The sequence below is a fragment of the Meyerozyma guilliermondii genome, genomic scaffold (genome assembly GCF_000149425.1).
Source record: "Meyerozyma guilliermondii ATCC 6260 scaffold_3 genomic scaffold, whole genome shotgun sequence".
NCBI lineage: Eukaryota > Fungi > Ascomycota > Pichiomycetes > Serinales > Debaryomycetaceae > Meyerozyma > Meyerozyma guilliermondii.
In genome coordinates, this window is record NW_001809798.1 from 1,389,488 (window position 1) to 1,415,892 (window position 26,405).

The 26,405-nt window shown below is 43.6% G+C and overlaps 16 protein-coding genes across 16 annotated transcripts; 9 read left to right on the forward strand and 7 right to left on the reverse strand. All coding sequences in view use genetic code 12, as the record gives it.

The window, feature by feature from the left end:
* Positions 1-282: 282 nt before the first annotated feature.
* On the reverse strand, positions 283-4,086 carry PGUG_03089 (uncharacterized protein; the record flags this gene model as incomplete). Its single annotated transcript, XM_001485310.1, has 1 exon — positions 283-4,086. One exon carries the CDS (start codon positions 4,084-4,086, stop codon positions 283-285), a length of 3,804 nt encoding a protein of 1,267 aa, XP_001485360.2.
* Positions 4,087-4,229: 143 nt separating this feature from the next.
* PHO100 (Pho100p) lies at positions 4,230-5,192 on the reverse strand (the record flags this gene model as incomplete). The annotated part of the gene is made up of 1 exon (XM_001485311.1): positions 4,230-5,192. The coding sequence occupies one exon, from the start codon at positions 5,190-5,192 to the stop codon at positions 4,230-4,232; it is 963 nt and encodes a 320-aa protein (XP_001485361.2).
* A 295-nt stretch (positions 5,193-5,487) lies between these two features.
* Positions 5,488-6,723, reverse strand: PGUG_03091 (phosphatase PAP2 family protein; the record flags this gene model as incomplete). The annotated part of the gene is made up of 1 exon (XM_001485312.1): positions 5,488-6,723. The coding sequence occupies one exon, from the start codon at positions 6,721-6,723 to the stop codon at positions 5,488-5,490; it is 1,236 nt and encodes a 411-aa protein (XP_001485362.2).
* A 1,392-nt stretch (positions 6,724-8,115) lies between these two features.
* Positions 8,116-8,643, reverse strand: ATP7 (F1F0 ATP synthase subunit d; the record flags this gene model as incomplete). Its single annotated transcript, XM_001485313.1, has 1 exon — positions 8,116-8,643. One exon carries the CDS (start codon positions 8,641-8,643, stop codon positions 8,116-8,118), a length of 528 nt encoding a protein of 175 aa, XP_001485363.2.
* A 170-nt stretch (positions 8,644-8,813) lies between these two features.
* PGUG_03093 (uncharacterized protein) lies at positions 8,814-11,765 on the forward strand (the record flags this gene model as incomplete). Its single annotated transcript, XM_001485314.1, has 1 exon — positions 8,814-11,765. One exon carries the CDS (start codon positions 8,814-8,816, stop codon positions 11,763-11,765), a length of 2,952 nt encoding a protein of 983 aa, XP_001485364.2.
* A 436-nt stretch (positions 11,766-12,201) lies between these two features.
* PRY1 (Pry1p) lies at positions 12,202-13,134 on the forward strand (the record flags this gene model as incomplete). Its single annotated transcript, XM_001485315.1, has 1 exon — positions 12,202-13,134. The coding sequence occupies one exon, from the start codon at positions 12,202-12,204 to the stop codon at positions 13,132-13,134; it is 933 nt and encodes a 310-aa protein (XP_001485365.2).
* Positions 13,135-13,288: 154 nt separating this feature from the next.
* Positions 13,289-14,461, forward strand: PGUG_03095 (uncharacterized protein; the record flags this gene model as incomplete). The annotated part of the gene is made up of 1 exon (XM_001485316.1): positions 13,289-14,461. The coding sequence occupies one exon, from the start codon at positions 13,289-13,291 to the stop codon at positions 14,459-14,461; it is 1,173 nt and encodes a 390-aa protein (XP_001485366.2).
* Positions 14,462-14,486: 25 nt separating this feature from the next.
* Positions 14,487-15,296, reverse strand: PGUG_03096 (uncharacterized protein; the record flags this gene model as incomplete). The annotated part of the gene is made up of 1 exon (XM_001485317.1): positions 14,487-15,296. One exon carries the CDS (start codon positions 15,294-15,296, stop codon positions 14,487-14,489), a length of 810 nt encoding a protein of 269 aa, XP_001485367.2.
* Positions 15,297-15,349: 53 nt separating this feature from the next.
* SWD2 (WD-repeat containing protein) lies at positions 15,350-16,438 on the reverse strand (the record flags this gene model as incomplete). Its single annotated transcript, XM_001485318.1, has 1 exon — positions 15,350-16,438. The coding sequence occupies one exon, from the start codon at positions 16,436-16,438 to the stop codon at positions 15,350-15,352; it is 1,089 nt and encodes a 362-aa protein (XP_001485368.2).
* A 151-nt stretch (positions 16,439-16,589) lies between these two features.
* Positions 16,590-19,715, forward strand: BBC1 (Bbc1p; the record flags this gene model as incomplete). Its single annotated transcript, XM_001485319.1, has 1 exon — positions 16,590-19,715. One exon carries the CDS (start codon positions 16,590-16,592, stop codon positions 19,713-19,715), a length of 3,126 nt encoding a protein of 1,041 aa, XP_001485369.2.
* Positions 19,716-20,201: 486 nt separating this feature from the next.
* Positions 20,202-22,475, forward strand: IST2 (Ist2p; the record flags this gene model as incomplete). The annotated part of the gene is made up of 1 exon (XM_001485320.1): positions 20,202-22,475. One exon carries the CDS (start codon positions 20,202-20,204, stop codon positions 22,473-22,475), a length of 2,274 nt encoding a protein of 757 aa, XP_001485370.2.
* Positions 22,476-22,500: 25 nt separating this feature from the next.
* PGUG_03100 (uncharacterized protein) lies at positions 22,501-23,271 on the reverse strand (the record flags this gene model as incomplete). Its single annotated transcript, XM_001485321.1, has 1 exon — positions 22,501-23,271. The coding sequence occupies one exon, from the start codon at positions 23,269-23,271 to the stop codon at positions 22,501-22,503; it is 771 nt and encodes a 256-aa protein (XP_001485371.2).
* Positions 23,272-23,334: 63 nt separating this feature from the next.
* Positions 23,335-24,213, forward strand: LHP1 (Lhp1p; the record flags this gene model as incomplete). The annotated part of the gene is made up of 1 exon (XM_001485322.1): positions 23,335-24,213. One exon carries the CDS (start codon positions 23,335-23,337, stop codon positions 24,211-24,213), a length of 879 nt encoding a protein of 292 aa, XP_001485372.1.
* Positions 24,214-24,524: 311 nt separating this feature from the next.
* PGUG_03102 (uncharacterized protein) lies at positions 24,525-25,106 on the forward strand (the record flags this gene model as incomplete). Its single annotated transcript, XM_001485323.1, has 1 exon — positions 24,525-25,106. The coding sequence occupies one exon, from the start codon at positions 24,525-24,527 to the stop codon at positions 25,104-25,106; it is 582 nt and encodes a 193-aa protein (XP_001485373.2).
* PGUG_03103 (uncharacterized protein) lies at positions 25,085-25,726 on the forward strand (the record flags this gene model as incomplete). The annotated part of the gene is made up of 1 exon (XM_001485324.1): positions 25,085-25,726. One exon carries the CDS (start codon positions 25,085-25,087, stop codon positions 25,724-25,726), a length of 642 nt encoding a protein of 213 aa, XP_001485374.2.
* A 73-nt stretch (positions 25,727-25,799) lies between these two features.
* Positions 25,800-26,330, forward strand: PGUG_03104 (uncharacterized protein; the record flags this gene model as incomplete). Its single annotated transcript, XM_001485325.1, has 1 exon — positions 25,800-26,330. The coding sequence occupies one exon, from the start codon at positions 25,800-25,802 to the stop codon at positions 26,328-26,330; it is 531 nt and encodes a 176-aa protein (XP_001485375.2).
* Positions 26,331-26,405: the final 75 nt, after the last annotated feature.

The following is a 26,405-nucleotide window of genomic DNA, read 5'->3' on the forward strand; positions in this document are numbered from 1 at the left end:
TATTTTACGAAAAGCGCAAATTCGCCCGCATAGTGCGTTTCGCGAGCGATGTACGAATCTGGTGCAACCTGTCAGCGCAATTGGCCCAAGAAAACGGCATTAGCCGGAAATATACTCATTTCGGGTACTCTCGCCAGAAAGAGCAAAAGGAAACCAGGTCCACAGGCGAGATCAATATTTTTTCCCGTAACCATTTTAGAATATTTCCGCTTATGCAAGGAACCTGAACTGACTAATGTACTAAAAAATTAATTATTCAACCTGTCATAAGTCAGCATTAGTCTATATAAAATATCTAACTTTAACATATACTGCAACTGTCGCAAGCACTCGATACACCACAAGACATCCAACAAAGGCTGCGAAATAACGCGGCACATTCAGTTCAAGATTGTAAGCTAGTAAAACCTTTTCTCCAGTTGAAAGAGGGCAATCGGAATTTCCAGGACAGTCAAATACCTGGTTTCGAAATCCGAGCTCGGCGCAAATTCCCACTGCATATTTCATAGGATTAATGTAATTCCACCCTTTGAAAAATGGTGGCATATTAAGCGACATTGTTCCTCCCATAAACAATGCAAACATAATAATGCTACCCAAAACGTTTGCTGCCAATCCCAAGTGCTTCACCACGCTATTGACAAGAATTCCCAACGATTCACCACAATTCATGGAAATGAAACTGGTGAGAAACATACTAAAGAACATGCCTGCGTTCCTAGGTAAACCAGGACCAAAAACAATAAGAGCTGCAAAAAAAAAGCATGGCAATATCTCGATAGGAAGCTCATTGATAAGGTAAGAAACACTGAATTCACATGTGCCGTAAATGTCATCCTTGTACTCTTTGTAGAACAAGTCTCGTTCTATTGGGTACAACGATTGATTATTGATGAAACCAACAAAATACATGTTCAATACCACTTGAACTAATCCGAGTCGGTTACTTATGCCAATTTGACTATTTCGAAGTGGCGTAAAGTACAAGGTATGAATAATGGCCAACAAAACCGTTTGCATGGCTCTTGCAAAAACCACATCTAACGACCGCCATGAATTGAGAAGTTGTCTATGAGTTATCACCTTTAGAGCAACCATAAACCGAGCACGTTTGTGTCTGTACTGAACCAAGTCGATGTCTCCACTATATTTTTGCTCGTCAAATTTTTGTTTTTGATGATACAACCATTCTGTCCTCAACATTTGTATACGAGCCTCTATGGTTTCTGGGGTCTCCTCCAATGTGGGTGAAAGTAGATCTAGCATAAAGTCAGCTACTTTCATCGTTTCTGGTTTAAAGTATCCCTTCAGCTCCAAATATGGCTGAATTGAATTTGGTTTTCCTTGATAAATCATTGTACCATGGCGAGCAAGTAACAAGACACTTCCAAATTCATGGAACATATCATCACTGGGCTGATGGATGGTGGTTATCACTGTTGTGTTGTTCTGAACTGCTAGGTCTACCAACATGGTGAGAATAGTTCTTGCCGTAGTCGAATCTAAACCAGAAGTTGGCTCGTCTAAAAAGAGCACCTTGGGTTCACTTAGAAGCTGTATTGCAATTGAAAGACGCCGTTTTTCTCCTCCAGATATTCCTTTCCGTATAGAGGATCCGATCACCGTATCGGCACATTCCAATAACCCTACTTTTCTCATCAACGATATAATAATGGAAGGTATTTTATCATGGTTTTCTTCAGGAAGTCTCAAACGGGCTTGGAAAAAAAGGGTCTCTCGTACTGTTAAAGTTGGAATGAGAGAATCATCGCTTTGGTCAACGTAGGCAGATATGGTTGCTAGTTGTGATGGTGTGATGTCTTGGGAACCATTTACCTTCATTGAACCACTTACTTTTTTTGCAGTTGATTTGGAGATTCTGTTCGATAAAAATTTGAGTAACGTAGACTTCCCGCTGCCTGAGGGTCCCAATATGACATTGAGCTGGCATGCTGCAAATTCAGCAGAGACATTGTCAAGTAGGGTTAGTGGTTGAGGTTTTTTGATAGACCACCATTTTGGTTGAATTGACATGCTAATATTTTCAAGTGCAATAGAAACTTTTTCTTGATTGTCAATATCGGTTTGATCGCTTGCTGGCACTTTTTCGTCTCTGTTTTCTGTCTGGGTATCAACTTCATCTCCAATTGTATTTGTCTTATGCTTGGCAACCCCAGAAGACCCATTATGGTAATATAGAGCAATGGCTGCGAAAATGTAAAATGCAACCAACCAGGCAATCAAAATTCCAATAGGCTGTGCAATCCAATTTTTAGGATATCCAAGCTCGTGGAGTTGATAATTTCCGGAATATGTAACACATTCTTGGGCTGAGCCTCGACAAGTACCTTTCCAGTCAGTATACTGGTTTGAAGTAAGTCCTCCAAATGCGTACCAAAAGTGGGCAATATACTTGGTCCACCGGACGTATACCGGCATTGTTTTTGCATTCACAAAGTAGCCACAAGCACTATTTTGTAACTGGTAGAAGATGTTGGAGATCATACTGGCCATAGGAAACGATGGAGCAAGTGCAAAACTGAAAGTTGCCATTGCCATACCAATTGAGTACACGAGAAACGTTATAACAGCACAGATGAAAAAGTAGGACACATTTCGGTTTCCATTACCGTCTTCCATTCGCAAACCCCACATAAAGTAAGATATTGAAGAAAAGATCAATGAGGTTGGAATATCTTCAATGAACAATTTTGCAAGTCTTCTGGAAATGAGAAACCCTGGTACACTGACGATATTTTCCTGGCGTTCAGAAAAGTAGTAAACTCCATCAATGAGACACAATCTTACCAAGTCAACGAATAATGGAGAAAACCCAATCACTTCGAGAATGACATATAAAGACGATGTGGTCGATCTTATACCAGCCAAATCACTTCCTGGTTTGTAAAACATCCACCCTAATGTGATAGCGAGAACTATGGCTCCTCCAATAAGAGCCAAAAGAGAACCTATGTCTCTTATCGAAGTCAACATATTTCGTTTCGTTAGTACCATCACCTCTCTAAAAAGAGTAATACGGCTTTCTTGGGACAGAGTAAGCTGCTTATAAGTAGCTTCAAACCCTGCTTTTTGTTGCTGTTCAGTAAGATTCAATGGTTCGTAGTAGTTGTGTTCCTTCCAAGCCGTAACCAATTGATCTATAACAAGGTTACTTTGACGTTCTGCCTCGATGGTCAGCGTATCCCTGACGGAAAGTTGCATAATGTAATCGATATTGTTGGAAGCTTGAAAACCAATGTTGGCAAAGTACCTACTGCTTTCCACCAAACTGCCGTAATATACCATTCTGCCTCCATGGGTTAAAACACAAAGTTTGTCAAAGAGCACAGAAATCTCTGGTCGAGGCTGGTGAATTGAAAGGAGAATCGTGAAGCCAAATTCTGGCGATGCTAGGGTTCGTAATATTTGAACGAGCTTGAGCGAACTAGTTGCATCGAGTCCCGTTGTAGGTTCATCCAAAAATAACAATGGCGGCATACTAAGAAGCTGAATTGCTAAAGATATACGTCGTTGTTCTCCACCAGAAAGCGTAGTTTGTTGGGTTGCAAATGACAAGATTCTCTTATCACGGATATGTTCGAGTCCTAGAACATTCAACAAGGAAGCGATCAATTTGTCTTTTGTAGACGAGTGAACACTTGCAGGGAGCCGCAAGTCGGCTTTGTACTTGAGCGTCTCATACACTGTAAGTCCAGGCAAAAATATGTCAGTTTGTTGGAGATAAGCGCTGTTAATTGCAGCCATCGCAGAATCCTGCAGCGACCCACATGCAGCAGCTAACAAAATAGATCCCAGAAGCTGTAATCGTTTACTGTGAACATTGAACCGTTGTGCCAATGTGTTTAGGAGAGACGATTTACCACTTCCAGATGCTCCCACAATCGCTAACATGTTACCAGATTCAAGATCGAACGAGATATCATCGAGGATCTTGCCAGATGGTTTATCTGCAGAATCTGCTCCATCTGCAACTTCGCCGGGATCGCGCAGCACCAGCACCAGAAGATGGCGAACGGAAAGACGCACCCTGTCCTCTGGCACAACCTTCAACATGTTTGAGTTCATTTGATGGTGAAATTATGCACTGAAGGCAACGATTTTCTATTTATACTCTGAAATAGCTCTATAATTCCGTTGCGTAAGCCGCACGCATTCCGTTCGCCTTTTTGGTAATTTCCATCATCGCCGCATCGGTGAACTTGTGGCTCCTAAAACCCAAGTAGTTTTTTGACGGTGTTGGATGTCAGTAACGTGGTGTCGTAATCCACAGTGAAAACACTGACTGATGTACTGCAATTGTTTTTGAGGTAAATATCGTATTCCGCTGTTAATCCACAGTCTCCACTGTCGCAATCTTTCAGAATATTGTCAAAGTATTTCGTGCCCCACTCCATAAGTCCCAGGTCCAGATTGTACTTCATGTTCTGAACAAACACTCCTTTGCCCATCATCCTGCCAAATTGCCATTTGGGGTCGTCACACGAAGGATCATCCTTGCCCAAAAGCGTGCCTACTTTGGGGAAATTGACGTTTATACCGGTGATAGCGGGCATACCTCCGTCAATTACCTTTTTCGTCAACTCCACAACTTTTTTGGAGTAGATATTGGCGGGATTGGATTTGGAATCGTCGAGCGAGTCTTTGAAAAAAGAGTTGTTGAAATCAGAACCCAGGAACGAAATGGCGGGAATTCCTCGGTAAATGGCATTATAAACCGCTCCCATGGTTCCAGAAGCAGTGTAGAAACCAGGACTCAAATTAGGACCCTCGTTAGGTCCAGCAACCACCAAATCGGGTGTAACATTGTCAAACTTCTCAGGAAGCAAATAGTCCAAAGCGAACGAAATACACGAGGCAGGAGTACCATTGAAATACCAGATATTTTGGTCGTCTTTTTCATGGTCCCAAGAAGGTGCACCCTTTTTAACGTAACTAAATTCTCCTTCAGTTTCAAGAGTCTTGGAAGTAGGAACATCGAATTTTCCACCGTATCCTGATCTTTGAGATACCGGTGCCACCAAAATCACATTGTAACCAGCATCCTTAAGATCCCGGTATGCAGCTCTAATATAAGTGGAGGCCCAGCCATCATCATTAGAAAGTAAGATGGTTTTTGCAGCCGATGCCATAATGGCATAATAGACTAATGTCAATACAATTGTGCATTTCATGGTTAGTTTCTTGACGCAACAAGTATACTTATATAGAAGTCCAATATTACCGACCGGTTCGAGTGCGGCATGTCAAGTTGATTGTGCGGTGAGGAAACAATAGTGTAGGTTGCATTTTCTATTGTGCGCGAACAATAGCAGGCTGGCGAAAAATTCCGAGAAAAGTAAAGAAGTAGCAGATTACGGCAGGTTGCAGAAATGAGGATAGGTAGGTGTAAACGTATAGCGGTATAACGGTATGAGCGTATATGAGTGATATGAACTTTATTGACGGTTAATTTTTGTATGGTCTTCATCACGAGAGAGGATCAAACCAGTTGGAAAATCGGCTATTGGCAAAAAGCCGCATTCCAGCAGTGGTTCCGGCTCGCAAGTCGCCCTTTTGCCGACTTTTTATAAACTGTTGGTCCATTTTTTGAAAGCTTCCGGTATAACTGTGAAAGAATGTAAATGTGCCCAATGAATAAAACATTCCCGTTAAAAGGTCTACCCGCCAATGGTGTTCCGAGTACACGGCAGCCCACCATTGTAAAATAATGTATAAGAATGCCAAGGCTTTGATCGTGTTGTAACGAGAATAATAGCACGCAAATAAAAACGCAGTAACTGCAGTTGCTGAATGGAGTGATGGTAAGGCACCGAATTTGGATGGTGTTGCCCAGTATACCGCTTTGTGAATATGGGGCCCTATTTTCATGTCAGAACGACTGATACCGTCGGTGAACTTCATATCGTATGAGGGAGGTTTGTTGTCACCATATACTCGAATATAGAGAGGTGGAGCGTTGGGGAAAATGAAATGGGTTATAAGAGCCATGAGATTTTGCAGTCCCAAATTCCACCAAAATAAGGCAGTTGCTCCTTGCGGTTGGAATAAGTAAAGCCATAGCGAAGTCACTATGGGTACCAAGAAGTGCAATACCACATAAAATGCCCATGCAATGATTCCCTTGACGATATTGTAATTTTTGTGAAATCGGTACACCAAGTTGAGCAAGAACCAACTCGAAAAACACAAGATTAATGGAGCATATTTGTACGAGCGTACAAATTCATGTTTGGAGAAAGGTTCATCCATCCACAGCTTGAAACCTATTTCGTGTTCCATTTCCGAAGAGCTCGTGGAACTTACATCTGTCAGATGTCCTATTTTGGTCAATTCAATGGCATTGGGTAACACCACTGAAATCAGCCGATAAAACTTGTTATAGATAAGCCAACCACCGGCACAAATGCATATTAAAGAGAGAATTGAACCCATCCAATAGGGGTGCATCGAGAATACATATTCGTCAAGACGCATGCATAATCTCACATAAATAGGAGGTCGAATCAGATTAGGAATCCACAGCACCACTTTGGAAAGTATTATCCACAATAGTACGAGCAGCAAGTTGATAAATACGTCCACGGTTGCCCGGGTTGTCAGTCGTCCATTAAGCCATGTATATCGAAGATGGTTGATGAATTTTAGGCACCAATGGAACGGCAGTAGTACCAGTCGAGGGTCAATAGCATAATGAAAGTTCATGGAGACAGATGGACGGAAATATTATGGAATGTTTGGAAGGGAGATGAGTGATTTGCTAGTGAAGTGGTAGTTTCCGTAGGAGTAGAAACAAAACCGAAAGGTCCGATTTGGTAAAAAATTCTGGCGAAAAACTGGCTGAAAAATTGTTTGTTGATGATGATTGATTATGCTCAAAAAGCGTCTGTAAGGTTTTGCGGGTATACTGATCACCTGTGCAACCTTTTTAGCTCCTAAAAACTCCTGCGTCGTAGTTCCTTGACGGCCAACGTTGAGTTGTGGAACGCCTTGAGTTTCGCCAGTGTGCGGCTCCGTTATATAGTCAATGAGGCCGGGTGCAGGCGGGGTGAGAGTGAGACTTAAAGTAGAGAGTATGCCTAAACGGCATGAAAACTATAGCATTACGAGAGGTGAGTGTGGTGAGTGGATCGGAGGGGACTGGTGACACACAGTAATTGGCCATTTTGGATTTTGATTTCATTGATAGCTGAATTTTATGGTAAATTGATTTCTCGGTAAAACCATTTCGCTAAAAATAGTGTCTCTGTGATTTTAGTTATTCTTTGAAGTTTTCGAGTTAATCTTCTCATCTTCAGCTAACACAGCTCCTTGTGGTTCAACCCCATATTTTGCAATCACTGGGTGAACAGATCACTGGTGTGATACATGTAGCGTTTCGTGATCGCAAGACAAAATCAGCATTTTACAACCGATTGCATCCAATTGGCTCGGGAAAAGTATGTGTGATTGACTGTGGGTACGAGAACATTGTGGTTGACTCGCAATTGAATTTGGGTGACATTGAAGATTTTGCAGCCTTGATCCTGAAACTCGAGCTGATATTGGCAATGACTCTGCCAAATGATCCATTATTTCATGTCAATATTCACACGTTAGTAATTGATAACCTTTCTGTTTTTTACTGGGAATTGAAATTGTTGCTGTTCCAAGATCAGGTATCAAAATATCGACAACTTGGCAATTTAATTCATATTATACATAAGCGTTACAATTGCAGTATAATAACCACTTCTTGGGATAGTATGTTTGAATTGGGGTACCAGTACAATCACAAGTCTGTTCCTGAGCGATTGATACTCATACCGACGGGATTTTTTGAGCATTTCAATTATGTGGTGCATTACGAAGGAGAGAAGAAAACTGTAATAGCGAGCAATGAAGAAACAGAGAAATAAAGGCATGTATAACGCATGTATATCCAGACATATGACGAGACATACGTAACATAAGTAAGAGAAGCATAAAACACAAAGTGGAACAATTAAGTTTACACTCACTAAGCAAGCCAAACTATTGAAGTGCCCTTTTTGTTTTTTGTCTTTTTGCCTTTGTCTCCTGTCTTTGTCTACACCATTTCAATTCTTATTTAATGCTCTACATAACAGTCAAGTCGCCAAACTTCTCCTTGTATCCGGGCACCTCCCATTTACCATTCTTGATCATGTAGTTCACCTTCTCGTCCAAGTCAGGTCTGGCCTTGGCAACATCGTCGACGGTCAATTGGTCGAATGGTCTGGCAGACTCAATGTCCTTCAAAGTTTCCTGGAGTTGCTTTATTTCCTCCAATACTGATTTTTCGGTCAATTTGGCGTTCTCAACCGCCTTCTCTTCAAAGAGATCAATGGACTTCAATGTCTTGCTGACATCATAGGTGGCGGGTTTGAATGACGACACAGCCTTCTCGATCTCGTCAACAACTTTCTGGTTCTTCAAAACCAGACGGTAGTGATTAAAATCAACGGTGTGGGCTTCTTGCTTCAATGCCAAGTTCTCCTTCTTGGCCTCATCGTTTCTCTTCTTAAAAGCAGTCAAGGACGAAGCGGTGGATCCGGTCAATCCCAAAGATGAGACGACCTTTGCCCAGTCCAATTTGGTGGCAGCGGTTTTGGCAACAGATGACATGGTGGTGATGGGTGAAGTTTGGAAAGTTAAATGCCGGCACCGCGCCGGGCCAATGAGGGTGCGTCGTGTCTGCACCACTGGGGGAGAGGGTCAGGTGCGCGAAGGTCCCGTGATTTTTCAGGTGATCTCCGCGTTCAGCACTTGAGCTGCGGGCCGATCGATCCACCATAATGGCTCCGTTGATGAAAGGGTTGACCCAGTTTATCGTCGATATCCGAGAAGCCCAGGATGCAGAGGCCGAGAAAAGACGCATCAATCTTGAGATCAACAATATCCAAACCAAGTTTTCGCAACCAAATCTTAACGGTTATCATCGCAAAAAATACATCTGTAAACTCGTATATATCCACCTTCTTGGGTACGATACAGTTGATTTCGGACTCACTCATGCACTCGCACTCGTGGAATCTTCCGTTTTCAGCGAAAAGTCGCTTGGATACTTGGCAGTATCGACATTGTTCCCGGTGGAAAAGAACCATACCATCACTGATTACTTGGAAAATATGCTAGATATCATCTATTCTTCCTTGATAAAAGATCTCCAGTCGAATAACGAAGAGTTCAATTGCTTGGCAGTGCAATTCATCGCCAACTGCTTCAACGTGCTGAACGATGAAGGCCATGATTACCCGGTTCATTCCATCACCAAAAACCATGAAGATTTCCCTCGATGGCAGGAAATCGTCGATATGGTTTACTCTCTTTGTTGCTCACCAGTTCTGAACTTGCGAGTTCGCCAAAAAAGTGTGGCAGCTTTACTTTCCCTTTCCAAGTTATTTCCATCGATCATCAAAGCGAATAACAATTGGATCCCTCGCATTTTGTCGCTTGTTGACGACCCCAGCATGGGCGTAGTGGCAGCATCGGTTCCTCTCATCCAATTTGTGGCGCAAATGGAACCTAAATACTTCAAGTCAATACTCCCCTCGATTGCTCGTCGATTACGTCTGTTAGTGGTGGAGCAGCAATGCCCTGAAGAATACTATTATTACGACTCTCCGGCCCCTTGGCTTATCGTGAGTCTATTGCATACCATAGAATTGTGTTTTTTGTGCCAAGAAACCGCTCCTTCCGTGACATTGGCTCTGCTTGATCGAGAGACTGTCAACAGTTTGCGTGAAGTGGTGGCATATTCAATCAAAAATGCGTCACAGCCGGTCCGTGGCCTTCCCAATCGAAACTCCCAAAGCTCAATTCTTTTCCAAACTGTTTCTTTGACGGTGTTCTTGGACGCTTCTGCCGAGGCTATAGCTGGTGCTGTAGAAGCTTTGATGTCCCTTTTAGATTCGGCAGAAACAAACACCCGATACTTGTCACTAGATGCTCTCATCAAGTTGGCAGACCGAGCTACTCTGGAAGGCAATTACTACGCTTCGGTAAGAAAATCTTTCTCCGATAATTTACCCAAAATTTTCAAGTTTCTGGCCGACAAAGATATCTCGGTCAAACGAAAATCGCTAGACTTGCTCTACACCGTTTGCGATGCCACCAATTGCAACCTGATTGTGACTCATTTGCTCGATAGCTTTCCTCATACTGAAGCTAATTTAAAGCCAGATGTAGCTGTCAAAATTGCAGTTTTAGCTGAGCGGTATGCCCTGAACCCGGAATGGTATGTTACAAACATGATTCGATTGTTATCTATGGGAGAAGGTCCATCTGGTGGGTCCGCTTACACCGGAAACGAGGTGTGGGAACGTGTGGTACAGATTATTGTCAATAATGAAAACCTTCAAACGATGTCTTGTCGCATGATATCCAATCTTCTCAAGACTCATAGTTCACTGGAGAGCCTAGTCAAAGTTGCTGCGTTCGTTTTGGGAGAGTACGGACACAAGTGTGATTTCGACTTTATACTGACATTTCTGGTTCTTTATGATGCCTACTTTTCAGTTTCGTTAATCACACGAGCCATGCTACTCACATCGTTTCTCAAAATATCAGCAAGGCAACCTGATTCTGATTTTGTTCCCGATATAATAGATTTATTCGAAGCAGAAACCCAATCGATGGATCTTGAAATACAGACTAGGGCCCATGAATATCTCCAATTGATGATTGAGCCAGGTAAAGAGCTTGCTTCAATTGTATTGCGACCATTTCCCGCGTTTGAAGCAAAATCCAACCACTTGCTTTCAAGAGTTGGAAGTGTCCATCGCTTGTCGAACCGAACTCGTTCCAGCTCCAACGTTGCTGAAAATAAACCTCGAAGTAATCTGGATGCCTTAGCGAGACTCCGAAATGTTAAGTCAGCATCTAGTGTTGCGCTACCTATTCCTGAGGCTAGTGATGAAAGTGAAGATCCATTTGCAGAAAGATCTGAAGATTACACCCTATCTCCCAATTGGTATTCTGGGTATCTTCGTATGTGTCACTACGACGCTGGAATATTTTATGAGAACACTTTGATCAAAATCACGTATAGAGTTATCAAGAGTGGTGCAATCTTTACCTACCGGTTTACAATCATTAACAGTGCAGCAAAGTCAGCCAATACCGAGATCACTAGACTCACCGTTTTGGAACTTCAAGGAGCTTCAGCTACTACCAACCCTAACTTTATTATCGAAATGTCACAATATCCGCAACAAACGGTGACTACAAAGACAGAGATGGAAATTAGGGTCAAAATCCGTAATGTCGTGGGCATCAACGAAAGTCCTGTGCTTGCTTTATCGTTCATGTGCGGAGGTTCGTTCAATCAACTCAATTTGAAAATTCCTGTTCTTATGCTCAAGACATTATCGGCGGCTACTTCTACAAATTTGGAAGAGTTCAAAAAGAGATGGTTGCAAATTGGACAAGAATTGGGTTCAATAGACGGCGAAAGTACTGTCTTTTGCAGTACTGCCCATCGGTACAACTCGTCCAATATAGTACGGTTGGTGTCCCGATTAGGGTTGGAAGTTGTACATCATTCGCCAGACGACACCAAAAACGGAATTTTGGTGTTGGCAGCAGGTATTTTGCACACTCAAAATGCAAATTACGGAGCATTAGTAACTATCAAGAGCACGGACGACGTGGGATGCAAGTTTGAAATAGTTGCCCGGTGCACGGCAGGAGGGGTTGCGGAGGCTTTGGCTAGTTCATTTAAGGTAATCTTTGATGGCGGCTTTTAAATGAAGCCCGTTGAAGCCCGTTGCGGGCCGGAACCTAGTGGGGTTGTGCTCCACCTCGCTCTCTGCAGGACATTAAGCAATACGAATAAACATTACAACCGAACTTGAATCATTATAGGTTAGGATGTACTGGATCGAGTTACTTGGACTATTTTCTTGTAGTGTCTTGTCTTGTCTTGTCCTGGTTTTGTCCTGGTTGTGTAAGTCCTAGATGCCTTTTTGGATCAGAATGAAAAATCAATATCATTTCCCGTTTAGGCAACATTGACAGGCTCATGGAACATTGCCTAATCGGGCAAGTGAAGATGCAGCTCGAGCTGAATAATTTGCAGCTAATTCCTATTTAGTATAAAAATTAAACGGACATTGCCAATGTGGGGTTCTTGTGACCAGCGATATAAAACTCAATCCTGCCCAATTCACAGTAAACAATCAGATGAGACCCTCCATTAGTGTGGCCACTGCTTTGGCTATCTTGTCTGCTGCGATAGTAGAAGCAGCACCAGCACCAGCTGTGGTGACTGTTTATGACACTGCTGTTCAAGCTGTGACGAGTACAGCTGCTCCATTTGCTGCTCCGGTCCCTTCTGCAGTTGCTTCTCCAGTTGCTTCTTCAGTTCCAACTGCTGCCAGTTCGGGTTCTGGATCTTCTCTTTGGAGCAGCATTCTCAGCTTCTTTGACGGAGACAGTAGTTCCACCACCTCCTCCAACACTGCATCTGCGTCGCTGTCTTCGGGTTCTAGTGGCTTTGGGGGATTGTTGGGATCGCTTTTGAGCAATTCCAAAGTGAAGAGCTGGCTCTCTGATTTTGGATACACCTCAGGCTCATCATCGTCATCATCGTCCGCGGCTCCTGTTGCTTCAACCCAGCCTACCACAACCTCAGCGGTTCCATTTTTCAGTGTTGCATCGACAACTTCCACCAGTTCGACTTCCAGTTCCGCCTCAACCCTGTCTTCAGGTTCTGGCTCTGGTGGAATCTACTCTGAAATCGGTCCATCTGGAGTCGATGCCGACTTTGCCAAGCTGATCTTGGATATCCATAACAAGTACAGAGCAGCTCACGGCGCTGGTCCATTATCTTGGGACACCCTGGCTTACGAATATGCCCAAAATAACGCTGACTCGTACGACTGTTCCGGAATATTGACTCACACCCATGGACAATTTGGTGAAAATCTTGCTTGTGGTTTCAAAGATGGACCTTCTGCTGTGACCGCTTGGTACGATGAGGGACAAACATACAACTATCAAACTGCCAACGAGTATAATCATTTTACTCAGGTTGTTTGGAAAGGATCTACAAAAATGGGATGTGCCATTAAGGACTGCTCAAAAGAACAATTGGGGCCATTACGTTGTTTGTGAGTACGACCCTCCAGGAAACGTCATTGGTCGTAACGCACAAAACGTCTTGCAAAACTAGACTGCAGCGTCGGCTGCAAATGTTATCTGTATACCTAATTTATCGTTCTCATAAAGTTTAAATTTCAAAAGTTTAATTTTCAGTTCGCACTTTTTTATGAGCTATGTCTTTGATGGCAGATTGTGCAGAGTCACTCCCTACTATTTCCAGTACAAAACTCACGTGAAACAACGATGGGTGGGCCGCACCATTCCACAGGTGTTCGAGTCGGATTTGGGACAATCATCAAGTCTTTCTTACGAAGATATTAAGCATGATAGACTTCAGCTTCAAATCAAAGACAAAGGAAAACCGGTCATTATACAAGGTGAAAAGTTGATAACACAGCCGTTGCGGCAGCACGATATAATCTTGAACTATAAGCACATTCATGAACCTCCTATTGTTTGGTCAGGACCAATAAGTATAATATACCAAGATCCATCATTGATAGTGGTTAACAAACCAAGTGGGATTCCAACCCATCCTTCTGGCAACTTTCGCTATAATTCAGTGACAGAGATTGTCAAGGCTCAATTGCATTTGGAGAGCATCTTTCCGTGTCACAGGCTTGATAAGGCTACATCTGGTATACTAATGTTGGCTACCACTTCAGCGGCTTGTTCAAATATACAGAAGCAGCTTCAAGAGAGAAAAGATGTTAAAAAAGAATACATAGCAAGGGTCAAGGGCAAATTTCCACCTTCTCAGCTCGTTCACCAAGATCCTGTATTTTTACTTAACTCAACAGCTGGTTACATTATGCCAGGAAGATATGTCTCTATCGACTCATCCACCACCTTCACCAGATTAAAGTACAATCTGGAGCTTGATGAGAGCATAGTATCTTGCGAGCCTCATTCGGGAAAAATGCACCAAATAAGAATTCATCTACGCAACTTGGGTTTCCCCATAGTCAATGACAAGTTGTATAATCCAGGTGAATCGGATAAACTCAATTTACTCCGAAACAATATTGAACTAAAGTTGTACAAGAAAGTGAAATTGTCGACAAAAGACAACACTGACATACAAATAGACATTGTCAAGGAGTCTGATTTTGAATCGAAAGAAATCCAGCAAGATATAAAGATGCTTCTTGAATTACGCCAGGCCCGTTTGGCAGAATTATTTCTGTCACCAACTGTATGTGAAGAGTGCAAGCGGCCCATCGTAGCCTCTACAGGAGATGGCAATTCGTTCTGGTTACATGCTCGAAAATATGAAGTGAATATCAATGGTGATCTACTTTCGTTTTCTGCCGCAGAACCTGATTGGGCATGTATCTAAAATTGCCGGCCGGCGGCTCTATAATCTATTTCTTTAAGAAAGGATACTTGGGATAATATCCTGGCACGTTCTCCTCACCCATGGTATTATGTACAGTTATGTTGGGTAGTAATTGTGCTGCCATGTTCTGATGTTTTTTGGAGATGACCTTTAACTGCTCTTGCAATTTGCGATCAAAAAGAGACAGTACGGCCTTTCGAATAGCAAGTTTTACCCGAAGATGATCATCTTCTGTAACCGGAACCAACCCAAATCTAAAACAGAATACACCCGCGACTATGTTGATGTCTTCATTCTTCGTATACTTCAATATTGCTTCGTAGAGCTCGTTTTTGACTAAACGTCGGAATCTCTGTCTTTCTATGGCGCTATCCATTGGAAGCATTTTTTCACTGAAATAGTTGTCCTTTTTGTAAGTTCCTTTGTACGTCGTGAATAACCTTGCATAATCTCCATCATTGAACAAAGTCCCGCCCTTGTTCGAAAACATATATGCTATAGTCGACTTTCTCACCAGAGCTATGTGATGAGATTCTGGAAAAAATATGAGGTTGAAAAAACGATTCGATGCTAGTTTTGGAAGCTGCTTTGCCATTTGTCTCCGATTCATATGCAGATAGACTTCAGGATCCACTCCTTTAATATCTGTTGGAGCAGTAGGTAAACTGTAGCGAGCATAAGTGGGAACATTTGTCAGGTGAGTGCTGAAAAACTCATTGCAATCTTTTACCGATGGTAGTTTGAAGCCATTGAAAGTCCATGGTATACTAGGAAATGGGTGCGGTGCCGAAAAGAGTACTTTTCGTGTGGAAGGTAGCTTGCTAGAAAGGTTCATCTTGCAGATTGGAAATTCGCATCGAATATAAAGTGTTGGTGTTTGGTTGCCGTTTAATCATCACCTTTCCATAGAGCCACCGAGTTATCGGCGGTTGCAATTGAGAGTAGTTTTGGGTTGAACGTGACTATTTTTGGCAACCCATGGTCTGTTTTCAAAACGTGAACTGGTTTGAGTTTGGTGGGAGAATTTTGTATGAAATCATTACTTCCCTCAGATGATTTAATTGCAGCCAAATCAAACACCAACACACTCATCTTTGGCGAGCCTGCAAGTACGTATTTTCCACATGGACTGAAGCAGCTTCGACCTGAAGACGGATATTTGTAGGTCATCCAGTTTTCTGTATAGTGTTCAAGACTATAAGGACTCGAGGTCATTTGAAGTACACATAGTAGTTTTCCAGTAAATGCATCGACAACGTAGTCTTCTTGAGCATCTGTTGAGATAAGTATGAGCTTGCCGTTATTTGAGAATTCAAGCTTGGTCCAAGTAGCACCAGGAATCAGAGGAACCAGAGTGGATAAGAAAGGTCTCTTATCGAACGATTTTGTATCGTACAACGTCAATTGGCCCTCCAGAGCCAAGGATTTTGGATTGCTATACTTTCCAACGGCAAACACGATCCCGTAAGGATCATAAGCTACCAAAGATGGCTGTCCAACATCGACATTTCCAGCTGGAGTAGACGCTCTAGTATCCCATAACTTGACAGTTTTATCTACACTGCTGCTCAAAAACAAGTCCTTGACGGGGTGGACCTCCAAGTTGAGCACCTGCTGTTTGTGTCCCTTGAAATAGCGAATATATTGCTTATCGGCAAGCGAAAGATGTCTTATGGAGTGATCTACATCGGACTCCAAATCCGGAGTTGATGCATAAAGACAGGCAAAATCAGCATGGGTGAAGCATGCTATGTGTGCTCCATATTTCTGCGACTGAATCAGCTTGACATGGACGCCTTTATGAACATCATAAAGTTGAATCGAGCGGTCTACCCCAGCCGATATGAGAAACTGGCCAGAGTCGTTGAAATCCAACGAAGTTATGGATGCCTGCTGGTGGTAATTGAGCGATTTCTCGGGCCGTAGCTTCCCTAAGCTCTGGCTAGACACCGCAACGGTGGTCGATGCCTTGGACATCAGTGAAGCTTGTTCGCGATTTTGGCAATTCGAACAGTAGGACCGCGCGACATAATCACGACATTAGGGGCCTTTAGGGCAGTGCGGTCGCACCGGGATTATACTCAAGTATCGGGGTAGCTCCAATTATTCCAGATACAAAATATACATCATGCCCGAACCGGAACCACCGTTTAAGGTGCGTGCCATCTTTGATTATCAATCTGATTATGACGATGACCTTCCATTTACGGTGGGTCTGATAATTACCGTCACTGACATTGAAGACGACGAATGGTATTCGGGATGTTTTAACGGTAAAACTGGTATTTTTCCCAAAAACTTTGTTCAATTGATTGACGGTGAGCAGAAATCAGGACCAATTGAGCTGGCTGTGCCGATTCCGAAGCCGAGTTTTGAACCCGAAGAACAAGGTGCTCAGGCCACTGGCTCCACCACTGGCTCGGCCGCTGTGTCCGATAAGCAAGAAAACACCAAAACTGAAACCACTGAAGTTGCTGAAGGTGCTGAAGGTACTGAAAAGAAAGCACTGGGAAGTCCTGATGCTCCTTCTAGTCCGGCTCGTTTTCTCGCAGAACTGGCTCAGAAGTTGAAAAGTGCAGTTTCTGAACACACAAAAGAGTCCAAGGCGGATATTCCTCGTGTGCCAATGCCAGGAGGCCCTCCTCCCAAGGACCCTTACAACATCAAGAACCAGTTTGTAGCGACTGGAAAGTCGTCTTACGTTCCTCCAATCAAGCCTCGTGACGACTCAACTGTGAAACATGTGCGTAATGAACCTCCAAAGAACGTTGAAATTGTGCACTCCACCGATCCACAGCAAGAAGAGGAGTCCAGCGAGCCAAAGATGAGCTTGAAGGAGCGCATTGCTCTCTTGCAAAAGCAGCAGGCAGAACAAGCAGAGCGTGAAGCAGCGGCCCAAAGGAGACAGGAAGAACGCAAGAAAGCTGAGCAAAAGCGGTCTGAGGAGAGAAAGCTCGCGGCTGAGGCTCGTGCAAATGCACCTGTTGAAGATCTTGAGCATGAGCTGCCAAATTCTGAGGATGTTGGCGTGGCTCCCGGTGAGCATCATGAAGAAGAGGAGATCGAAAGTGCCGATGATTTAGTTGCAGAAAGTGAGCCCGCGGAACAGCAGGTGGGAGACGAAGATGAAGTGGAAGACGACGAAGAGCTCAAGAGGCAGAGGTTGGTTCAAAGAATGGCCAAGATATCTGGAGGTCGGAACATGTTTGGAATGATGGGCATGGCGCCTTCGTTTGGAAAGCCCAGTGAGCCGACACCAACGCGCAAAAAGTCCGTTGCTAGTGGGGACGGAGAACGTCAAGTTTCTGAGGAGACTACTTCCGCTAGACCAATTCCGGTTATGCCATTTGCTAATCCTGACCATTTACCGAAGGAGTTGCTTCAACGAGACGCTGACAGTATTTCGAACAAGAAAGCTCCTTCTATCGACTCGTCTTCTGGAATCCCCGATGAAGACCTCACAGAGACTGATACAAAGTTCCCGGAAGCAGGAGATGCACAACTTCATCCTGAAAATGTCGAGCCCATGACACCAGTGGAACCTTCACCTCCGACCATCCAAAGCGATGGACACGATGAGCCCCGAGACCATAGCCAGGACAGCGAGATGAAGTTGGCCAAGCCGCCTATAGAGCCTGAAGTCACCGGCTATGACGCCGACGAAGATGTATCTGACATGCAGCCTTCTGGCCATAACCAGTATCCAGACCATTCAGCTTCTCGTCCACCAATTCCTGAACCTGACTTCCATGAGAAAAGGGTGCATCCCGCACCTCCACCACCTGCTCATCCAGCACCACCTGCTCATCCAGCACCACCTGCTCAACCGGTACCTCCTGCTCCTTCTCGTTCTGTTCATCCTGAGCCACCTCTTCCGCCCCTGCCATCGGTTCCGCCTGTGCCTGCTTCTCGACCTGAACTTCCAACTCCTCCAGGACGCCTGATTCCTGCGGTTCCTCCGGTTCCTCCGGTTCCAACTGCTCCACCAGTTCATCCTGTTCAGCAATCTACGCCCAAAGAAGGACCACCCCCCATCCCCACTCAACCACCAGCTCGTGCTGGTACTTCGGTACATGATGAGCTCGCTTCCTTGACATCGCAGAATGACAATTTTGACTTTTCCTTGCCAGCGAGATCTCAAACGATGCCTGATGCGGCACCTCCTCCCGTTCCTCACGAGGTACCTAGAGCGGCTCCACCACCGGTCCCTGCCACACCCGGTCGTTCATCCACAGAAGTTGGTGATATTACCATGGCTGGAATTCCTGAAGGAGAATACTCGGAGCAGCGAATCCATCATGCATACACTGGGTCTTCTATTGGTTCCGACAGAAAATCGATAGAGCAGAAGACAGCTGACAGACAGTCGGTAGACAGACAGTCGGTAGACAGGCAGTCAGGAGACTTTGGCAGACGGTCCAGTGAGCTTGGAAGGTCTCGTTCTACGAGAAGTACTGGCGAACAGAGCCAAGCTGCCGCTGCGTTGACTTCATTGGAGTACGAGATTGCCAATATCAATGAGAACACCAGCTGGTGGTTGAAGGAGGAGTTGCCTGATGTTCTCGCAGGGAAAATTGGCGTTGATTTAGCATACGAAGTGGACTCACATGTCATCAAAAAGAGAGGAGGTCGCACCATCAACTACAGGGACTACTATGTTCTTTTCTACGATCTCTCGCAGTTGATTTTCGAGCTTGAATACGAAACGGAAGATCCAAGGTCAACGGTCAAATGTGTCAACTACTACACGAAAGCACCGCCGATTATTCGCAAGGATTTACTAGATAGGTACCATCGTGAATTGGGAACGAAGGTATTGACAATTGCGTCGTCTATGGTTGGCTCCAAGTTGAGTGAACCACTCACGTCGGTGGTCTTCGGTACCATCAAGGCAAAGGATCCAAAAGCCTTGCAACCAATTGGGCACAAGTCATTTGGAGTAACCATTTACCGTAATACGAACAACAGTAATATTTCTCGAATCGATGACGTTAGACCAGGAGACGTTTTGTGTGTTCGTAACGGCAAGTTTTCCAGTAAGGGATTAGGTATTGGAAGCAACAAAATAACTCTCGGAGAAGAAGATACTTACTCAGCAATTGTTGCGGAATATGATGCCAAGAAATACAAGTTCAAAGTGCTCGAACTGGATTCAAGTGGGCATGTCAAAAAAGAGTCTTACAAAATGAGCGAGATGAAGAGTGGCCGGATACGTGTTTTTAGAGTGGTGAGCCGGGCCTACATAGGATGGTAGTTACGAATGGATGCAATTTTAGGAGGTCCCCACATCGAACAATGTTTCCGGTATATTGCACCGCGTTTAAATTCGATGCTTATGTCAGCGAGCTCCTCGATATATTTAACGTCAGGCGCTGTGAAATTGCAGCAACTCACAGCAATTGGAAGCATTTGGTGTCAATTGAACCGTATCAGCTGTGAAATTGAAAAAAGATGACTTCCACCTCTCATGATACAATCCAGGCGTTGAATCCAGATTTTATGTTGGCAGTGCTGCATCCTACAAAGAAGGGACACACCACCTATGATGCAGAAAGCAACATGAAATCGTTGGCTGAAACGTTGGACAATGCTGGTTTTTACTTGCAGGTTCGTCCTGGTAGTGATGCCAATGAAATTTTAGTTTTCATTAAACTTTCTTCTTATAAATACGCCGAGGAACTTGAAAAAGATCTCATTCAAAACTACGAGTTTGGCGTTCCTAAAAAGGAGGAATCAAGAGATGACAAGCTTAGAATTGTTCATCAGTACCTCACCTCACCTGATGCCGTGGGAGGAATTGGTATCACTCCTGGAAAGGGCGATTGGTCATTTCGTGAAGAGTATCACTCCAGTCACATCTGCATTTGAAGAGTCTCATATTGCTGACGATTTAAAGACTCATATTGCGGGTTCCACAGTTGATGTCCATGATGTCAAGGAGAGTCATGGTGTCCAAGTTGCCTTGTACTTTGAGTTTGTCCAATTTTATCTCTATTGGTTAGCAGGCTTGGCTGTTGTGGGGTTGATCTCCTATTTCGTTTCCAAGCACACATTCCTGTTGTCTTACACTTGTATCAATTTATTGTGGGGCACTTTTTTCATATCGCTCTGGAAAAGAAGAGAAAATTTCATCACAAACAAATGGGGTGTTGTCAATTGCCATTTGGTCGAAGAACATAAAGAAGAGTTGGCTCGTTTAAACAAGAATTACGAAGAAAAGTCTTCCTACAAACACAAGGGTAATGGTGAAGCATTCCTTTACTTGAAAGAGCTTGGATTCATCCCCATTGCATTGGGTTTCACCATAGTACTTGTCTCTTATCAGTTATTGTGTTTTGTATTGGAAATCTTCTTGACTGAGATTTATGATGGACCTGGTGTTTCGCTCCTTGCACTTCTTCCAACTATATTGATCAGTGTGTTCGTTCCCATTTTGACTATCATCTACAACTTTGTTACCGACAAGGTGTTGATATTCGAGAGCCATCCTACGAGCTACTCCAAGAACAATTCTGTGCTTATCAAGTCCTACGTCCTTACTTTCTTGACCAGCTACATGCCATTACTCATTACTTCATTCATCTATTTGCCCTTTGCGCACTTGGTGGAGCCTCATTTGGGTGACATAAAGTACAATATTGCTACCAGGCTCAATGAAAACAGATTCTACTACAAGTACATGACAGCCGTCAAACGTCAAGAAGACTTCAAGATCAACCAGAACCGTTTGAATGCTCAGTTTTTCTTTTTCGTGGTCACTAGTCAGGTGATTCAACTTGTGATGAAATATGTCCTTCCAATTGTGTTGCCTAAAATTAAGGCCTTGATTTCAAAGAAAGAGCCATTCAATCCTCAAGACGATGAAGAAGAACACAAATGGCTCGAAAATGCCCGCAAAATATCCACTTTGCCCGCTTATAATGTCAACGATGATTTCCGCGGCATTGCTGTGCAATACGGCTACTTGATCATGTTTGGTCCTGTTTGGTCCCTCGCGCCATTGGTGTCTGTTTTCTTTGTCCTTCTCACCTTAAAGTTGGATGAGCTCAAGTTGTCCAACGGTAAATACTTTCGTCCACCAGTTCCTGAGAGAGTCGACTGTATTCATCCATGGAATCTTGCATTCTTCGGTTTGACGTGGTTGGGCTCTGTTGTTTCGCCATTGATCACTGTGTTCTACCGACATGGTACCCAACCTCCAAAGACATTGGGACAACTTGCTTTGGACAAGGCAAGTGTTCATGCTTCGCCGCTTTACATGATTTTCGTTTTGTTTGCTAGTGAGCACACTTTCTTCATTCTCTACTTTCTTTTGTCCAAGTTGGCTACTTTGTTTAGAAGTGAAACTGAATGGGAGAATGATTTCGTTGATAACGATCTCAAGTTGAGACACGATTACTATACTGAAAAGGTCAAGCCCAATTACGAACCCAAGAATGATGGAGACTGGACAAAGTATACCGCTTCAGATGCGATTGCCCAAGCAAAGAACATTGGTGCGAATGTCTCAGAGCAAGTTGAAGACAAGGGACAGCTGACGTCGTATCAGAAGAGTAGTGGTGTAGCCAGCGGTGTTTCGTCTGGTGCGGTATCAAGAGGTGACAAGGGAAAGCGTGAGTATGAAAAGTTGCAAGAGACTCTCAGACAGAAGGAGCTTGAATTGCAACGGGCTCGTGAAGCTCAGGAAAACGAGCGTTTGGGTTTGGAGAAAAGCAAGGACGGTTCAGACTCGATTATTCAAACCAAGAGTAACGAAGGAGAGGTGCGGTACTCAACGATCGACGACAATAGCCACGCTGATGAAGATACTAGCAAGCTTGTAGGATCAAGTGAAGATCCAACTACAAAGCAAACCGGCAGCGGAGCCGCAAGAGATTATGAGCAAGACGACTCTCAACCAAGTTCTTCTGTCGTTTCGAGCTACGAGGAAGGAAGTAGTTCTAGTAATGGTGCAAAGAGTGCCAAGAAGAAGAACTCGTTGAAAAAGTTGTTGAGAAAGGCTAAGAAAGACTAAATAGTTGAACAATTTTATGGCTATGCTAGTTATTAGAAGATTTGGGGGGTCTGGCACCAAAGATTGAAGAACCAACCCTTACACTAGTACTGCCTTGTTTGATGGCTTGTTCGAAATCATTACTCATACCCATACTCAACTCAAGGTCCAAGTTGAACTCTTTATCAAGCTCAGTTTTTACAGTAGAAAGAGCCTTGAAATCTTTATTTTCCTCGTCCAGAGTGGACGCCTCGAAAGAACCGATCGTCATCAAACCTTGAAGTTTGAGCTTTTTGCATTCATCGCTCATTAAGAAGCGAACAGTGTCTTTGAGATCTTTTGTATCCAGAAGAGAAAAGCCTGATTTCTGTTCTTCCCCCGAGGTATTGATTTGTAAATACACATTGAGAGGGTCCTTTTCAGCATTTAATCTGGCAGTGTCTAGCTTTTTGCATTTTTTCAATGAGTCAATGGTCTCTACGGCGTACAAGTTATCAATGCCCTTTGCCAAGTCCTTGCACTTTCCTGTCTGTAGTCCTCCAATGAAATGCCACTTTATATCCTTTGGAAGCTCTTGAGCCTTTCCTATTAATTCCTGGACGTAGTTTTCTCCAAAATGACGTACCCCATGATTATAAAGTGCCAATATGTCCGATGCGGGCTTTAATTTTGACACAGCAACAAGACGTACATTGCGCGAATTACTAGTCGTTGATACTCGTTGGGATATAGCCTCGTATGCACTTATTAACTCCGTTTTTCGATTTTCAGTAGCCATGGCAATTATCTTTGTAGCCTTCTTCATCGAAGAGCTCATCACGTGGAGATCTGAGTAAACTGTTCGCAGGGGCACGACTTTCTTGAAATGAGAAAGTGAGCGATGAGTTCAGTAAGTATGAGCGACAGTGTATACAAAGGGTCCGATTTCGACGAAAAGGTGAGAAAACAAGTGGAGTTTTACTTTTCAGACAGTAATTTGCAAACTGACAAGTTTTTGTGGAGAATATATGAGGCCAATGATGGGTGGGTCGAGTTGAAGACCATCTTGACTTTCGGCCGTATGAGACAATACAGACCAGAAGACAAGGTTATTGAAGCTCTCAAGGCATCGGACAAGTTGGTTCTTTCGTCCAACAACGATATGATCAGAAGAAAGGATCCATTGAAGGACTTTAATGAGTTGAAAAATACCAGAAGAAGAAATAGTGTTCACATCGAAGGGTTCCCTAAAGACGCTACCCAGGAAGACTTGGAGGAATGGTTCTCCACTAAAATCGTGCCAAAATTGCCTGTTGAAAAAGCATTGTGTTCGATTCGTAGACACCGCACCAAGGCCGGTCGTGAGTTTTTGGGAATTGCTGACGTGGAATTCAAGACTCAGGAAGATGCCGAGTACTTCTTGAACGAGTTGAATGTCAGCTATCCAGATGGTATTTTAGATGGAGACAATGTGGAAGGTAAGGACGTGTTGAAGAAGATGTCGCTTCTCACGTACAAGGAACTCAAGGAAGGAGGTAAGCGTTTTGGAGTCAATGAAGTGACCAAGAGACGCAGCAGCTTCAACGATTCGCGCGGAAAGAAAAAGTTCAAGGGAAGAAAGGACAAAACCGAGGGAGTAGCCGAGGAGGTGAAAGAAGATGAGTCCACCGAAACCACCGAAACCACTGACGAAAAAGAACCTAAAGAGAAAGAAGAGAAAGAAGAAGAGTCTGACAAACCTGCGAAAAGTGAAAGTGCTGAAGGCACCAAGGAAAACTAGACTTCCTTAATCCATGTATATATAATAGTGTGTTTGTATGCAGTAGGTCCAACAAGATCTCATCACCATTGAAATTTGGGCGCGACGCGTCTGAACCTTGTCATGACATCTGCTACTCACGCCTCGTTATCGAAGGCTTTTGGGAATAAAAGATGGGGAGGATTCGGTCATTACCAAGTTGTCTGAGTTACAACAGATTTTCAACGTTTCAAGTGATGAACTTTTTGTAGAAATGGGAAAGTTTTAACGTTACCAAGGTTCAAGATAATTTGGAATTGAACCTCGAAAATCTCGAACGGTTCCATGAACACATGCAGTCTAACCTCGTGAACACAGCTTCTAATGCTACGCCTTCTTTGAAGAAAATCAAGGATTTCAATGGCCGTATGAAACCAGTTATTCGATCTACAAATGGCCTCACCGATTCCAGTCCACTCTCTGCCAATCCAGTCACACCCAAATTGAAAAGAAAGAACCAAAACGATGACTTTTCCATGTTCAAGACACCTCGCATGGACTTGGCTTCATCTCCTGGAGATTACGCTACTGCCAACAATACCTTCCAAAACTCCACCGCCCCTTCCTCATCACCCACCTCTGCCAAAACATCTGGAGCTTCACACACGGTCATTGAGACCCTCAATCCGAACGTCGAAGAGGCTGCTGGAGTCAATGATTCCGAGAAAAAGGCATTCACTTTACTGTATAACTTTGATCCATCAAAGTACAAGTTTCGTACCATGTCAATGAAGCTTCTTGAAAGTGCCGATGTCCTTGACGATCAAATTGACACCATGACCCGCTTATTCTTGGAAACTGGCAAAGGAAAAATGTCAATTTTGGAAACCCCTGCGTCAGCTCTCAATTCGAGATGCACTGCTGCGGAAGAATAGTACCAGACTCTCAACTTTATGATAAAGAACTCAACCAGAACTTGAATTCTACTTCATTATTCTTAGAGACTTCGCGTCTTGGTGGTATTGGACAAAGAATTCCCTTGGACTTAACTAATGTTTCTGACTACTCGCTCTTTCCTGGTCAAATAGCAGTTTTAAAGGGTCGCAACCCCACTGGAAGTTCGTTTGTGGTCCAGGAAATATGCTCCCTCCCATCTCTCGGCTCGCATGTGTCTTCGAAACAAGAATTGGAACAGTACCAAGAGCAAGTGGGAGAAGGTGGGTTGAAAATCTTGATCGCATCGGGACCATACTCGAATGCCCACACCCTTGACTTTACCAAGATGAATAAGTTGGTTGAGCGCATAAACACTGTCAGTAAGCCACACGTTGTTCTTTTGTTTGGCCCTTTCATTGACATAAATCATAATGCTGTGGCTCAGGGAGACATCGAACTCAAGAACGAGAAGCACCAGCCTCAAGATTACAACGACTTATTTCAGAAGACAATATCTCAGTGCTTGAAAAAGGTGGGATCCAAAAATACAAGTGATATTGATACCATCTTTGCAAGATGCTTGCATAAAGCACTGCTCATACCCTCAAGATTCCTTTGATAGGAAGAAGTTGGGGCTCCCTAAAAACGTAAGAGTCATACCGAATCCCAGTACGTTCTCTCTCAATGAGACCATGATTGCGTGTTCCAATTTGGACATTTTCAAAGATTTACGAGAAGTCTTCAGTCTGGGACCGTCAGCGACTCTTCCTTCAAATCGATTCGAAAGAATTGCAGGACACGTCTTCGACCAACGTAGGTTCTACCCTGTATTTCCAGGATCGATCAAGAAGACAAACAAGGATAATAACGAAGGTCTTTATACTGGGCTAATGGGAGAACAATTGGCAACTACTATGGTAGGTGGTTCCAGTTTAGAAGTGCCATACATGGGTCTAGCCGAACTAGGCGATACTCTCCCTGACCTACTCATAGCACCCTCAGAGCTCAAGTTCTTTGCTAAGGTGATACGTGGAGTAATTGTGATAAATCCAGGAAACTTTATTCGTCCGCACAATGATCCTAATAAAGAAGAGGGCACTTATGTGACGGTTAGTATCGGTCGACCCGAGGTAAATGAGGAAGACAAAGTGCCTAACCATGACGACCTATACTACAACCATGTGTACCGTCGCTCAAGAGTGGACATAATGAGAAATAGCTAAATTGATGTCTACATACCTAAATTTTGCACCCATTTCACACTAGCTTTTAAATTCTCATTTTCGCACCCATTTAGA